General features: G+C 43.2%; 1 protein-coding gene across 5 annotated transcripts in view; it reads right to left on the reverse strand.

Annotated features, from left to right (window-relative positions):
* The window catches only part of GRIN2B (glutamate ionotropic receptor NMDA type subunit 2B), a 224,454-nt gene that overhangs the window by 130,305 nt on the left and 77,443 nt on the right, over positions 1–16,706 (reverse strand). For all 5 annotated transcript variants that reach the window (XM_021552888.4, XM_021552890.3, XM_021552889.4 and 2 more), the window contains one exon: positions 7,019–7,617. In XM_021552888.4, the coding sequence (XP_021408563.1) occupies positions 7,019–7,617 (599 nt within the window). The remainder of the gene's footprint in view (positions 1–7,018; positions 7,618–16,706) is intronic.

A 16,706-nucleotide genomic window follows, 5' to 3' on the forward strand; every position in this document is an offset into this window, starting at 1 on the left:
TTTTGACTCACCTTCCATGGGGAGTGGAGAGAGTCTGAAGGCACACATTAAAACATATTGTCACCAGCAAGTGAAGTTGCCATAGTACTAGCACTAATTGGACTTGGCTGCAGAGCAGATGATGTCTCAGAGGGCTGGAAGCAGAACATGGACATTTTCCCATCTGGAAACTGATGGTGCATACCAAAATTCATTCCCAGCTGGTGGATTTTGGAGGCGTTTATGAAAGGGTATGTCCTTTAATCAAAAGACAACCCTTGCCAAAAACCCATCACTTTACTTGAACCCTTCTATTAGCTCAGTTGGTTAGAGCAAGGTGCTAATATCAGCAAGGTTGCAGGTTCAATCCATTTACAGGCCTTTCACTTAAGAGTTGGCCTCGATGATCCTTGTGGGTCCCTTCCAACTCAAAATATTTTGTGATTCTGTGAGCCTATTTTAATTACAAAGAGGTTGAAATACCCAACTGTCCACACAGAGCAAGTACCTCCTCTCCCCCTCTGACAAAGCTCAGTTATGCAGGAGTAAGGCATCCTGTGGTGCCTGCTGACAAACAAACATTTTTGCTGGGCCATCATATATTCCCACTGAGAAGCCAGGGATCTCCAGTGTCCTACCAGCATACAAGTTAGTTTGATTTTTGTCCTTCCACTGTAGGACAGCTGTGCTTCCCACTGCCCAAGCAGGACTGCTTAAGAGCTAAAGGACAGCCAGATGCAGACTGCTCTTCTGCATCCAGCACCCTTACCAGCCCACCTGTACAGGGGAGGTTTGGATCAAGAGTATGTTACAAACTGCCCTCAGCATTCCTCTCCAGTGACAGGAAAAAAAGGAGTCAGAAGAAGCCAACACTTCCTCCAAGATGTGGTAGCACACGACTGTTCACCTCCTGACCAGGCAACATGAATATCCAGTAGCCCCAAGCCAACAAACCCAGCGCCTTTCACCAGCACTGCACACAGAGCAAATGAAATGCAATAGGAGATGCAAGATAGGGACAGGAAAAGTGATGGCAGTACACACAGAGAGCGAGATGGTGTGCAGCAAGGGATGCAGGGAGGCAGAGAGACCCTGACAGAGGCAGGAAGTACAGGCCAGCCCCAACCTCCAGCTGTTGCTGGAGCAGTGACAGGAACAAGCAGATTTCAGCATCAGGGATGTCTAATCCATCAGCAGCGCTCACACCACGTGCTGCCACTCTGCACCAGCCTGACGGCAGCAGGACACACCAACCAGTGGGAACATAATGAGCTGCTAACTAGACATGGGCCTAAAGGCTCCAAAAAGTCAAAAGTTATATATGATACTTCACCCTCCAAATTTCTGAAAAGGGCAACTTCTGCATCCCTGGGAACATGCCACTTACACCTTCCCTCACCATCTCCCCAGCATTAAGAAGCAAGTCCCAGCACCGTGCCTGCCACAACCTGAGCGCCACAGGATTCAAGGGCTGGAGCAGGGCTTGCTTTCCAGCCAGCTTCCAAGCAGGTAGATGTAGCCCTGCCAAACTGAGCGAGACAGGGCTCCTCTGTGAATGAAGAAAGAACAGTGCAAATGGTCCATTGTCCATTCCTGCCCTCAACTCTCCTACTGCACTCTGTGAAGGTGTGTGACCCACTCAACCAGGAGACAGCACAGAGTGGCTCCAAGGCAATATCTGTAAATTACATATGATGTCCCCTGCAACTGGCATGGAAGGTGATGGCTGCCATCATTAGAGAGGAGAGGGCAGGAGGGTGGGCTGAGAGAGACCAGAGAAACAAGGAAAGGTGTTGTCTGGGCACTATCCTTGACACTAACCTGGGGAAAACAGGCCCAGGGTGCTACGGGTATGGTGCTGCCCACAGGTATCAGGGTGACACAATATCCTGAAAGGGCACTGCACTTTTTTAGGGATACGTACAGCCCATATGGTCTTGAGTTTCCAGGGAAGCAATTTGTTTGTACAACCCAATTGCAAGAACTTTCTCTGTTCACTGACTCACTGTTGAAGTATCTAAGCCCCAGCAATTCCTAGTTTCTACTGGGGAAATGTGGCCATGTGAGAACAGAACTCGCCCTGGTTGTTCCAGGAAAAACAGTTGCCAAGCACTCAAAGGTTCTTCTGCATTTCTTATCTGTTTTGCAAGATAAAACTACAGATGAATGTTACTTCCCCCAGAGTGGAAGTGTCATGTCCAAACAATGCACTGAGCAAGCTTGCCAGCTGTTTTCCTATTTGAAGAATCTGAGGTACAGAATTTAACCTAACTTTGTTTCCCTCTAAAAGTATTTCTTTGCAAAGGTGGCATAATTCCACATTTGTATTTTAATTCTAAAGCAAATGCTCCACTGCACTTTTTATTAAAATGAAATCTGCTGTGTGCAGCCTGGTGTTAAATGAGAGACTATTAAAGCCAATCAGTGGAGAACTCATTAGAAACCCTACAACAACAAACTAGTAGTTATGGCCCAGCATTCACAAGCAGCCATGACTACAAGGAGAAAGAATCCAGGTCTCATTGAAGGCTACAATAAAACCACAGCTTACGTAGCCCGAAGACTGTGAATATCCATACAAAACAGCTGAGCTTCCATTCCTCAAATATGTGCCAGAAATTATATTCTTTTCTCATGACTCATCTCTGAATTCCACTCCTAAGAATACTCCTGTCATTTAGTTATTTCTTCCCATTTCTAAAATGTAATGAGAAGCACCAATCCAGAGCTCAAGGAAATCTGTCCCATCAATTAAAATAACGAAATAAGCAGAAGGCTGCCTATAAACACATCCACCTCTTCCCACTCACTCCTCAGCAACCATGGTGAAGGGAAAAAGATGAGCTTTGTGGGATGCCTGGAAGCCTAGCAACTCTCCTAGGAAGGGCCAAGAGGTAAGAACTCCTCATCTGAGCATTTCCTTCCCAACCTTTGAGATCTTCTCATCCAGTAGAAAAGAGCAGAGCACACAGTGGTTTTGCTGGGTGCCCAGAAGACCAGATAGTGGGATAACTATAGACTTGGTAGACTGAAATATTCAGATCAGATTTTTTTCTAGGACAATGAAGGAATAAATGAATAGGTAATTATTACAAACAGAACAAAGAATTAAAGACTGTAATTGAACTGGGAAACAGCATTTGGATATTTGGACTCCAAATTACCACCTAAGCCTATTATCAGCATAAATTGAGATAAATCCCTCACTAGAGGAAAAATTCCTCAAAAATCATTCAAAAAAGATAACTAACAAACCTTGTAGAACAAAACTCTCCCAAAGCATCATTTTGCTACTCTTTAGTGGAGTTATCTCATCAGCAGGTTCACTTACTGGACAAAAGCCAGAATGTTCAATGGTCGTGATCATACTTCTGCAGTTCCAGTCTAACACAAAAGAGAACCAGTTTCAAAACAGACAGAAGCAGTTGCTATGCGACCATTAGTGATACAAGAAGATGCAGACCAAACACCTACATTGTCAAGAAATGGCATTTAGATTACAGTCTGTCTTGTTTATTTTTGTACTTACAGCCATACTTCAAATGAAACTTCGTTTGCACAAGTTCTTGCAAAAATGAACAAGTGTCAGTGTAAAAAGGTGGAAAGATATGGAGAATCTGAACAACATTCAGTTCATTTTCTCCTTACTCCATTATATACCCACATCAACCACTGATACCATGTTGAGCAAAACCATTTGATTTTAGCTGCATTCAGAACAACTGCTCTTTTAGAAAGACAAGTGAAAAAACTAAGAAATGGTCAGAGTTCAATGGAAGAGCTTGGGAAATGACTAATTCACAGTCAGTGTATAGTGTGCCCCAGCTGAACTAAATTGCACATTTTTTTAGTTGGATGTGTCACTCTCCAAAGAATAAAATGGGAAAATTCCTTTATTGCTTTGCCTCCCCAGCTATGGATTTGAAGTAAATTGGACCCCTTTGGATTACCTTCAAGAGTTTCTGAAGCAGTAGCTATGTGGTGATGCTTTATCTGAGGTCACATACACATACACTTTGTCTCCCCAGACATTAAACCCTCATACATGCATTTCTCTACTCTGTGTAGGCATGTGGAGGGGGAACTTTAAGTTACAGATGGCTGAATATAGTATTTCTGGGTTCAGAGCAAGGCTAAAATTAGCTTTCCAGAACCTGCAGTCCAGTCCAAAATGAGCCAAGCCAGCTGCCAGACATGCAGGTATTGCTGCTACGTGGCGTGCACAAATACTGTGGGATCCTAATAGATGGAAGGAGTTAGGAAAAGTATGAAGTAGCCAGGTCTGCAGAATCTGTAATATCCCACACAGACAAAACTTATAATCAGAATTTTAAAGCTTAGCACATAGCAAATTCCAGCAAATTCAATGGAACTTGAAGGTATGAACACAGATTACAGCTATTAATCTCTGTGGGTTTTGGCTCAGTGAGGTAAACTCACATCTTCATGATTGCCTCCTTCCATATCTTGTGCTTCTCCTCTACCTCTTCTCCACAGACTTCAGGCATGAGGCTGAGCTTGAAGCCATCCAATTTCTATTGAACCCTTCAATTTCTAAAAGCAATGGCTTATTTCAGACACCACTAGCTTTTAAACTTCAAAAGGTGCCTGAAAGTAATTTGACTTAAATAAAAAACTAAGCACCCAACTCACTGAAGTCAAACTTTTTAACCATCTCTCTTGGAAATACAGAGTGTGGAGACATGGAGAGGTGGGGGGAAAAGGAGGCAAGGTCAGAACCCCTTCACAGGCCAGCACCATGTGAGGAAAATTTGCACTGTGCTCACAAGTAACTACAAAAGTGTAATTAACTACAAAAGGGTAATTATTTTTTGAGTTAGCTCAGGTGCCTGCAGCTATCTACACAGTGGCACAACAGAGCCTGGCACTGAATAATTTGACTGTGTTTCTCAGTGAGACTGATGTCAGTACCCAAACTAAGCTGGGAGTATCTACACATATTGGCACTCATTCCTGTGAATGCTGCACCCAGCGCCAACAAGGGCGCAGTAACAGCATGATTCGGGCCACAAAGGTGAAAAGAAAGCTAAGATCTTCACAAGTGATAAAAACTGCTTCCATGTGGGGTGCCAAGGCTACAGGGCATATCTACACAGCACAACAGTGCTGGCATATCTACACTCAAGAGTCTCTGAGCTGGCAAGTTCTAAACAATGCAAAAAGGTGCTATGCAGAGAGATCATGTTGGGTCCTTGAAGCAGCAGAGCTCTATGGGTGTGATGTTATGCACAGGCTAACAGAGCGTCAACAGAACTCATTAGCAGAAGGTCTCTGCAGAACGCTGCATCACATAGCAGAGAAAGTTTTGTTTTCTAGATAATTGCTGAAAAGACACAATAGAGCTTCCCCCAGAAACCCTCCTCATTTGGAAAGGTAGAACAAAAGCCTGCTTTGATGTTACTTCTCATTACTTTGTCTACACTATATATATTTTCCCTGCTTAATCATTTCAGTGATGACTCAAAAGAGCAGCAGAAAAGACCCTTACTCCTAAGCCTAGCTGGGAAGGAAAGAGATAAAAGCTTTGGGCACCTTTTGGTAGTTTCAAAGCCTACATAGAGAAAAAAACAGCATGGGTAAGAGGAAGTAAAAGCAATAAGACCTGGCAATATGCCAATGGATCATAGTGACAAAAAACAAATAGCAATATGGGTAATATATTGGGCCAAATAATAACATTCTCACACAGTCCCCAACGTTCAGGCAAAGCAAAAATCTGCTTCCTTGTCCCTTTGTCCCTCTATCTGCCTAGTAAAGTTGACAGTGAGGGGTCACAGCATGCAGAACAATCCATCACATTTGCACTGCTCAGTGATTCAACATGACAAATGAACAAAGACACTGAGCTCTGTGTGGCCTGATGGCTACTGCCTGGATTCTCCTTTTCTCACCACAAAGGATCTAATATGTCCAAGGATTTTATATGTAAAACACTGGACAATGACAGCTGAGCAGATCAGGGGACATCTGGATTCCATGTCTAATTATCTGGGTTGCTTTGCTACATGCTAAAACTCCATCTGGAACAAAAAGGAACATTTAGTAATCAGAGTGCTGCTCTAGAGGTTGCTCCACCACAAGCTTCTTCTATGCCCTTAAAGAGATGCTTTAGCACTGTTTGTTGGGAAAATTTGAATTTGGATAAAAAGAAGACATTTATTCAAACAGGTTTTCCCCTATATTTAAATACCCTTTTCTATTTGGAAAAATGTGCTGTTCTAATCGAGGTACTAGGCTTTCTGCATAAGGTACACAAGAAAGAACAGTACCCAAAACACCCAGCAGACAACAGCCAGTGAAGTGTCAAAGAGCAGGGTGTCAGCACAAGTCCTCCTCTGAGGTAAACCAGATTCTTAAGACATCCAAGGTCTTTAAAGGCTTTGAGTATGAAGCAAGATCTGAGCAGAGTTGATGGCTGTAACTCTTTTTGCAGCTCTAATTCTCCACATCTCTTTGCACTTCCTTCTATCCTGTAATTCAGGGCTAATGAAAAGCAGAAGGACACTTGGTGTTCAGACAACAGTTGCCATGAAACTGTTCCAGGTAGGTTACACAGCCATCACCTGTAAGGGACACCTGTTCACATAGTGCTAGTGCCTGGAACAGAAGCTGGCACCTTCTAGACTTCAACACAAACATTCCCATTGCTTGCAGCAAGAACCCACCTGTGAGCTGCAGACACAGCCATGCAAAGGCACCTCAAGAAGTTCAGAGCTATTATGAAAGCAAAAACTTGTGCATTGAGGGGTACACTTGAATTGTTGGACTATGCCTTCATTATTCCTTTTCCTCATGCTGACTTGCCCTCTGTGTTGTGTGAGGGCTTTCTAAAGAGGTGACAACACTGGCACTCAAGATGCACAGCAACATAGGTCTCACCCTCAGCTCTTCCCCATTGCCCAGTTCTGACCAACACCATCTTCTGCCCCAAAGCGCCCCATGCCTAGCAGAAATGTGCTGGTATCAGAGGTTGTCTTTGACCACCCTTTTGTATGGCTGGCTTAGCTCTTTCCCTTACCTGTTGAGCATGTTGGACTGGTAAATCCTTTTCTCCTGGGTGTTGTAACAGCTGCTCTTGGGCTCAGGGATGAAGCTGTGTTCAGACAGCATATCAGAAGCAGCCGTGGTGATTATGGCTATTCCATCCCTTACTCTGGCAGGAAGACCGTAGTCCCATTCATCATATGAGACAGAGATGAGCCCGGTGGGGAACTCAGATGGCACTGTGTCTGTATCCCCTGCCACCAGGCTGGGCACGATCCACGTGTAACCATAGCCTGTCAGACCCACTGAGTTGGCCACCTCAAAAATGTAGGTGGCCTCTTCCTTTGTGCAGTAGAGGAGGATAACAGGGCTTTGGAGCTTCTTGAGCTGGTTCTGGATCTTTGAGTCCCCATCGTCCAGGGACATGTCCAACAGAAGGACCTCCTCCAGTTCCCAACCCACAAAGCTGTGCTCAATGGTACTGCGGATCTTGTTCACAAAGTCCTGGTAACCAGGGAAGTAAGTAGTGACAATGGAGAAGATGTACCAGTCGTATTCTTCCATGATGTTGAGCATGACAGAGGCTTGCTGTTCTATTGATGGGCCAAACTGGAAGAACATGGATGACTCATCCTAGAATAGGAAGTCAGAGGAAGAGGAAAAAAAAAAGAAAACAAGAATAGGTCAAAGAAAATAAACAGCCTTTCTAGTCAATCCATTGAGCATAAAGGGGTAGGCACACAGTCAGAATCTTACTTCACATCTTGGCCAGAGTGTAAAGATTTTTAACTTTTTAAAATTTAAGTGAAGTAAGTGAGAAGGAAGTAAAATCCTTTTTATGACCAGCTGTCCTTACTGTATTTTTAAAGGCAGGTTGCCATAATTACTTAAAGTTTCAGCTGTTAGGCCTGATTCTAACAGACAGAGAGCAAGTGGTACACAAGTGAGGACAAAAAAAACAGAATATGTACAAAATATTTCAATGAAATTAAGAGCTTTAATAATAGAATTATCATAACCTTATATGTAGCATAAACAGGATACACAGCAGTTTTGATACTACAGTCACTTTGATACTGAGTTTGGGACAATCACTCTGGTTCGAGTATCCAGACTAAAGTACAAACAGAGTAGGTAAAATCATTGGATACAAACAGCTCTGATATTCTCTACTACTAGTTCCTCTCAAAGCAAGCAGCAGCAAAGAGTTTTGTGCAGTTCTTCTCAGTACAACTGTGAAGACTCAGTCTCAGAATAACATAAAATACATTAAAATAAAACAGATTTCTAAACTATGATGAGGTTTGTTGACACCATGTTTTAGAGAAATATCAGCTCAGTATTTTTCTTGGTATTGCTCTCATACCCTTCTACCACATTAACTTAATCTTTGCAAAAATCAGAACTTGTACCACTTTACAACCTCAAAGACTCTAAGGAGTTTTATACAGATCTCAGCTCTCCAATGGCATAGTAATCTCTTCTGTCCTGGGATTTCACCAGATATCAGGCTTTCAATTTATGACAGATCCAGAAAAATGCAAATCCCTGCTTTTGTCCAATTCATGAAAGAAAGGAATGAGAAAAAAATATTTGCCAATATGCTCTCTTAGGGATAGATCTTATATATTTTAAAAGCAATTGCAAATTCCTCCTGACTTCTGTAGAATAGGATTAGATCATTAAAAAACCCAACCACAAATTAAAAACAACAACAACAAAAAAATCCCCCGAAAACCAAAAACCCCATAATTAAAGTATATCTCTCTGTGTAGAGATTCCCATTATAATAACAAAGTTCTCCAAATCCAAACACTGCTTTAAGGAATGAGAACAGCCCCATCTTCTTTTAATAAGCCTGGAAAACTGGACCAGAGATATAAAAGGCTGTACTCAGGAGTTTGAGACCTCGGAAAACTCATTGTGCCTCAAGACATTACCTCAAGATAGTCACATTTAGAACAGCTCTCTACCAAATTAAGTCTCCTACAGGCTGGCAGGTAAAGCTGTTTCTCAGCAGGGATGTAGTTAATCAATTATCCATTCATCCTTTAGTCATGGTTTTGATTATCTATAGCCATTTCCTATATTGACAAAATATGCTATAGCTCAGCAACTCCAGAAAATAAAAATAAAGGCCTGATCCCATACCCAGCCTTAAGCTGCTTGTTTCTCTTTCCTGAGCTCCCTATGGGTCACATCCTATACAAAAGAGTCCTTGTTCCCAGATCCCCATACCTCTCTTACAAGGTTTGGTGATTAAACTCTGTTTGCTTCCTCCATGCAGCTCACCACCTACATGTGAAAGTTCTCTTAGGGCTGCTCTTTGCTTAGTGGAAAAATAAATGTATGCAAAAAGAAAACGGAAAAGATGACAGCAATGAACTGAAGACTAATTAAAAAAAAATTTAAAAAATTAAAAAAAAAAAAAAACAGGACCAGCAACTGGAGCCACTCAATATATGGAAAACATCTCTTGTTTTTTATCACTGGAATTCACCCCCTTCTCTCTGAACTGTGATCAGGAAAAGAACATATTTTTCTAATAAAAAATATACTTTATGTCTTTGAAGCTTATGTAGAAAATTAGAAAAGACAGAGGGCACAAAAAAAAATCAAACTATTGTCACAGCATGGGCCAGAATTTGAAAAAATCCTGAACAAGCATCTCCAACACCCTTCATCGCACAGTGCCTTTGAAAGCCATTTGTAGCAAACTGAATGCTAGAGTGCAAAGACTCAGCCTTACTGCAACATGAAAAGGCAAGGCAGCTACACCGATGACTAGTTATTTAGTTTTATATTAAGTTCAACAAGAGCCTTTCTACACTTATGCATAAGAGCCTCTGAATTGACTGCAATTTTTCACCATTTCTAGCAGAGAGTCCAAAATCTGAAGGGCCTGGTTATTGAATTAGAGGAACATTTGACACACAGTGTCTGGAAGTCTTGTCTGGTTGCTTCCTCAGTGACAAATAGGGGACACTAGGTGGTAAATCCACTGCTATTTCGAGGCTACATGCACACACTCTCAGGAGTTAGTAAGCATGATAGCAAGGTGCAGGAGGTAATGCCCTCCCAGTGATTTAAACAGGGTCAAACTAAAATGCCTGCTGACAGTTCGTTCCACATGAGTGCACTGCCTAACTGTTGGAGCAAATTCAGCCCCAAAAGACTCAGGGACAAAATTCAGAGCTCTTCACTAAGAAGAGTGCATCAGAACATCAAAAATCAATACATCAAATAGACAGCTTTATCACAACCCAGCACAACGATTCCACTCCACTGAGAAATGGAAGCACCCCACTTTACGTCAAGCACAAGCAACTTGGCTGTGCATGCAATAATTGCTCTTGAGCAACTGCTTGCATTCCTATTACAGAAGCAGTAAGAAGAGGCAACTTATATTCAAAATGAGAGCATTAAGGAGGTGCAAGCCAGTCCAGATTCTGGTTTGCCAAGATGTCTCTTGGCACTTAATCACCCCAATAGTTGGGATAGCCAAATGTTCTTCATTCCCTGACCAACTCAGCACTCAGAGAGGGGTGAAGAAGGAAGGACAGACAATAGTAGAGAAGAAAGTGTCTCTCTTATAATAAATCAGGAGAATTGCTGATAGAGTTGGATAGAAATCTCATCCACTGCCTTTTGAGGGGAACAAAAAGCAAACTAAGAAAAATGTCCAAAAGCCACAATTTTCTTCCCAACCTTGTTTTCAGGCATGCCTAATGAAAAGTCAAGGAAAAAGAAAAGGAACTGAACTGATACAGAACAGTGGAGCTATCAGAGTATGAATTTCACCTCACAGTAATGTAGTGGGGCTATCAGAGTATGAATTTGACTTCATCATAGTGTTACAGTGAAAGTTTTTAATTAGGAGACAGATCTAAGGTGGTTTTACCATTTTTATACACATATATATACCCTACAGAATCGTTATGCTTTATTACAGTCTAAAACCAAAAAGGAATATTTTACCCTTCCAAACATTACAGGTTTTTTATACAACATTGTAAGTTCCTGTTTTTCTCCTGAAGAACTTTCACATTTCCCACCTTCCTTTTTTACCTTGAAACAGTAAAAATATGGTTCAGCATTGCCATTGAGAGACAGTTTTAAGTTTGGGACAGGGATAGGTAAAGTTTTAATCAGAAGTTCCTTACATTGCACATCATCCAGGTGAAATAGAAACCCTGGCTACAGGAAAAAGCCCGTCTTCCTCCTACAGCCCTTTTACCTGCAAGCTCAGGCTCTCCATCACTACCTGCTGCAAGAGAGAGTAAGATGCTGCAGGGTGTCCCTCACACAGTGTGAAAGAGCAGAGGCTCCATCATAGGATCTCAAAGCTTCCAGAGATCCCAGTACTCCCCCACTGTCACCCTACAAGATCAGGGATCTGTAGTTTGAGAGCTGAGCTGGAGGTGGAGCTGATCAATTGACACAGCACCACTCCCAGTTGACAGATGGCTTCCCACAGAAAATCTGCTCCGAGTTTACTGATGCTGGGACAAGTATTGCCTCCTCCTCCTGCATGTTTAACCCTTCAATTAAGAAGGCTGGATTGCACACTGTGAAGGTACAAACACACTCACCATAAAGCCTTCTCTTGCAGACTGGTGGCTAGCAAGTTCCTAGGAGGCTTTACAGAGGTAGGACAAGGTTTAAAGTACTATCACCAACACTTCTAAATTCTTCAGATTTGCAGATAGGCCAGGTCTGACCCACACCTCACTGAAGATATGAGTCCTTGGCAAAGCTACAGGTGACTCTCTCAGGAGCCCTCCTCCAGCTGCACCATTTTAAACCAATCACTGCCATTTAACAAGTCATTTACCTCAGATGTGGCAGGAGAGGTCCTCCTGGAGCTTTTCTCACAAGTCCTTTCCTAACAGGCACTCTAGATTCCCCAGGCAAGCAAATACAATTACTGCCTTAAAAACAGGATCTCACAACCCAGAGCAAAACTGCTTCTCAGCATGGGGCAGACTGGGGAACATTCACAAAGCAGGGCAATGCAAGATCCCCAGAAACAACTGCAGTGGTCTGCTCATGCTGAGGAACTGGCCAGCCTTCCACTGAGCCATGGTATTGACTGCTGACCTGGCGAGTGAGGAGATCAGCATGCTGTGTTTCCCCTGTGCAGCCCACCTGAATGTAATTCTGCGCTCCATGCTCTGGTGGTCAGTCCATAAACACATTTTCACTAAGGGTAACAAACTCCTTTAGCTTCAATCAAAGTGCCAGACCCCACAAAGGCAAGGTGTGTCAAGTTATGCACAACAAATTCGAGTAAGGAGCAAGTCCAGAGCATTTGTTTGCTTCCAGGATTTTGAGAAATATACCATGTCATTGCAAAATGCCCTACTCTACTGTATCCACACAGGTGGAGGACTAATACAATCTGTACTGCTAAGCTAGTAGCCCCTTTTCATTAGGCTTTCGGAACATCTGTATATTTAACCACATTTGCTGCTTCATTAGGCTTCCTGTGCAGCCATAATTTAACAACTGGGGTCTGCCCTTCCTTTCCAGCTCACAGAGGGGATCCTATCAGATCCTAGTGACTCAGGCTACTGTCACTTTCCAAAGCCCTCCTCTCATTTTCCTGATTTAGAATAAAAGCTGTTCATGTGTCTTTAGTACAGTCTTGATTTGCAAAATTACTGTATGACCAACAGCCAAACCACACAGGGCTGCCTCTTGTTTAGATATCAGTCCTGTCTACCACACTATCCGGGAGTGGGAAAACGAGTGAGCAAGCAGTGAGTGAGCACCAAGCAACTTCTGGGAAAACACAGGCTTTCATTTCCCTACCTATGTCTTTCTTTTCTTCAAAACTGAGACACTGCTGTGTACCTATTTGTCACAGTCCTGGTGGGATACTTGATTCACTGGGAGTTTTACTGCTCATGATGGAAAATGCCACAACAGTTTAACGTCTTATAATTTAGTTTCCTATATGTCTGAGTCCCGTTTGTTATAACATATTTGACAGGAAATCAGGATCTTTGTTGCTTAAGTGTTCATTTACTTCTGTTTATCTTACCACAAATCCATTACTGCCTCAGGCTAGCCTACAGTCAGGATCCTCCGTCTGTTTGGTTTTTTCTCTCCAAATTTAATTTTTTTATTTAGTTTTCAACAAGTCAATACAATAAAACTCTGGCTTTTATATTACATGTATCATCCTGTGTTAGTCCTTTCTTGAATGCTTGCAGTAGGGACTATGAGAACATGGTGACACTACAGGCCTAATATTATGTCCTCCTGGTGGAATTGGCATCTAAATCAGAATATCTGCATCTAACACACATATACACACTCATACTACCACAGATACATTCACAGCAAAACCTACTCAATGTAAAGTTGGAGCACATTGAATTGTGTCATTTACTAATGACTCTGCCTAGTTAATATTATTAAATAAGATTTCAAAACTTTCCTGTTTTACTGAAATAGGTTCCCTGGATTACTAATGGTTTTGACTTGCCTAGCACATGACCTCCTGCAAGCCTTTTCCCACATTCTGATTCACTGATGAGTGGATTGTTAATAGTGAAAATCCTCCAAGCTGCCCTGGGAACATGCTATCAGTGGGAATTTCAAATTTGTTAGATGAACAAATGTGGTTTATATATATGTGGTTTATCAGTTCCCTCCCTTGTTCTTGCAATAATTACTGAACACACTAGACTTATTTGACAGAAGGATGCATAGCTCGGAGTTGATGGTTACCGGAACTGGTGGATGACTGATAGCAAGAGACCCAGTTCAATGTCGCCACTGATAGAAAAACAGGATATACTGTGATAAATTAATTAGGAGAATGGTTGTCGACTCTAAATCTTCTCTGGAAGCCACAATCCCTGATGGCTACTGATTGCAATGAAGAATCCAGAATAGTTAGCGCAGTTCAATTGTTGCCCTGGTAAATGACAAGAAATATACCAAATCCACATGCATAATGACATTACCTACACATAAAAGTTTCATCATATACACAGATCCCAGGCATGGACTGGATATTAATCTCTCTGTAGCAGTGGAAACTGATCTGCTGCAGAGCCCTAACCCAGGGGCAACAGTCCAAATGCTCCAGCACCAAGGAGTTCCTGAGAGCTGCAACAAAAAGGTCTCCAATTAAAGATGACTCAAGGGCTGAAAACAGCTAAGTGATTTCCACTTTCTACTTAAGGGTCTGCAGAAATAATTTGTTCAAAAGACTTTGCAACAGAGGAAACACAAGATAACCTAGATTCTGTAATCTTGATCTTGGTGTTACTCCACTCTATACCGCATGCAGCTAATAAAAAAGATTAAGGAGTCAAATATACCAGAGCCATTGTCTGATATATACAATTCAGAGAAATTCAGTTGTTTGGCTAAAGAGAGGGTGTAAAATTTGTGACTTTTATAAACAATGATAAAAGCAGGCTAATATATGGTGGTATGTTGTACCAGCTTCTTAGAGCATCATGCATAGATGCCAGCATTTTTCCACAGAGGAGAAACAGCAGTGAGCAAGCTGCCAGGATAAACAGTTTTCCCACCAGGATTGTTACATTTCCATTTTCACCTCTGTAGGTGTGTATTTATTTGTTTGATGAAAGTACATGGACAGATTAGACCACTGGCCATGCTGAGTAGAGTCCACCCAGCAGGTGATGTTGTACCATGCGGGCAGTGCGGACAGCCCAGGACCAGTTTCCCTGTCCCAACTCAGACAAGCCCACTAGGCTGGCTTAATGACATTGCCAGCCCCAAACAAATGAAAGTCAGACTGCCCCATTACTCATCCAACTGATTACATCATGGTGTTTGCCTGGCTCTTCTTTTCTGGCTGTCTTACCCTCCAGACTAAGGACTGCATTTTGACTGTAAGCTGAATGGGATGTCATTTGGTATAGCCTTATTAATCAATAGCAGCCATAAAACTATCCAGCACTTTAAAAAAAGTCCAGTCACACTATTTGGCAAGATGTCATTGAATAAATTTCTCAAATCAACTATCCTGGGTGAAATACTATTTCTTTTTTATCATTTCTAAATTAACTGCTCTTCCATTTAATCAAGTATACCTTCGGTCTCTTATTATGAGCAAACCTTCATATGAGCTGAACCTCCAAAGGCTCACAACAGTCAATTTACGGAAGTCCTGGAAGTTCAGCATTGCATCCAATGTCCCCTGAGCCTCTCAGGAGCTTAAGATCTCTTCTCACCATGGTCCTGATGTGGACAGGTCAGAGTGTGTCTGTTAAATGCCTCTATTCCTCTTCTCTAATAAAGTAGTGATACCCTCTATCTCCCAAATTTTGCCTTGCTTCTTTAATTTAAATATCAACCTTCTACAGGCTAAGCTGTTAGTTGTTTTCTCTGTCCTAAGAGATGGCACCTGCAGTCTTAATGATGCCACAGTCGAGTCAGCCTTTATGGGCAGAGTGAAGTTGGCTGTGCCTATGCTCTAAGATGGATAGCTGAAATAAGGCAGTCAGTTTAAAGTAATATTGTGCGAGGATTCAATCTTTTCTCACAGGCTGGTAGTATTAACCAGTTTAGATAATTTTTAACACATTGATATAACTTTTATACCCTTTGGATCAGAGTTGGCTTGCCTTAGAGTACAAATGAGTGAGCAGCTGCACACCAAGTCTGTGGATGTGCCCTCTACTTTCCTTAAGGCAAGGAGCAATAAAAGGCTTCAGCCTCATTCATCCTGGACAGCAGTAAATGGGCAACTCGGTTACTTGAAGGAAAAAAAAAAAAAAAAAACAAAAAAAAACCACTCACTTAAAACAGGAGAGCTCTCTATAGAGCAAGTGGACAAAACCAAGAGCTGAGGTCTGACTAGATTGCAAAGATTCCAGATTTCCCATTACCTCATACCTGGCTGCCTCTTCTCTAAGAGTCATAATTGATATTCTGAACACATCCCAAAGGAAAAATAAATTTAAAAGAAAAAATAAAAGAGAGGGGGAGAGAGAGAGAGAGAGAGGTAGGCACCGGTCCTGCTCCACCACCCTGGTCCCAGTTCGGCAGCCAAGTTTCCTTGGCAACAGCGCACACGAAATGCCGCTGCGGCCGCAAGCTCCCCGACCGCCGGCATCCCGCCGGGAGGCACCGCACCGCGCCCGCCAGCGCTGTGCCACGGCCCGGCACGGCCCGGCACGGCACGGCCCGGCACGGCCCGGCACGGCACGGCACGGCACGGCACGGCACGGCCCGGCACGGCACGGCACGGCCCGGCCCGGCACGGCACGGCCCGGCACGGCACGGCACGGCCCGGCACGGCACGGCACGGCACGGCACGGCCCGGCACGGCACGGCACGGCACGGCACGGCACGGCTCGGCACGGCACGGCACGGCACCGCATGGCACCGCACGTCGGCAAAGGAGCTGCGAAGACAGGTGCTGGGCGTCACTACCCAAATCGCAGTGCGGGGCTCATCCCCCGACAGCCTGCTGGGATTGCAGAGATGCTCGGGAAAGGGAGCGGGACTGAGGGGCCGCTCGGAAAGAAAGAAGCCCACCTTTTCTCCTCCCACCTTTTCTCCTCCTGAGCCTGGGAGTAAGCATTCACCATTTCACTCTCAGCTTTCTGAGACAGTGAGTATCCACAGTTCCCTCCATCGCACCTTCCAGATCAGATTCCATTCACTATGGAAAGGAGGTGCTCAGAGTGCAATTCCTTCTTGCCTTGAGCTCTCCCAAATCGAACTCA

This window comes from Lonchura striata, chromosome 1A (genome assembly GCF_050655825.1).
Source record: "Lonchura striata isolate lonStrDom1 chromosome 1A, ASM5065582v1, whole genome shotgun sequence".
NCBI lineage: Eukaryota > Metazoa > Chordata > Aves > Passeriformes > Estrildidae > Lonchura > Lonchura striata.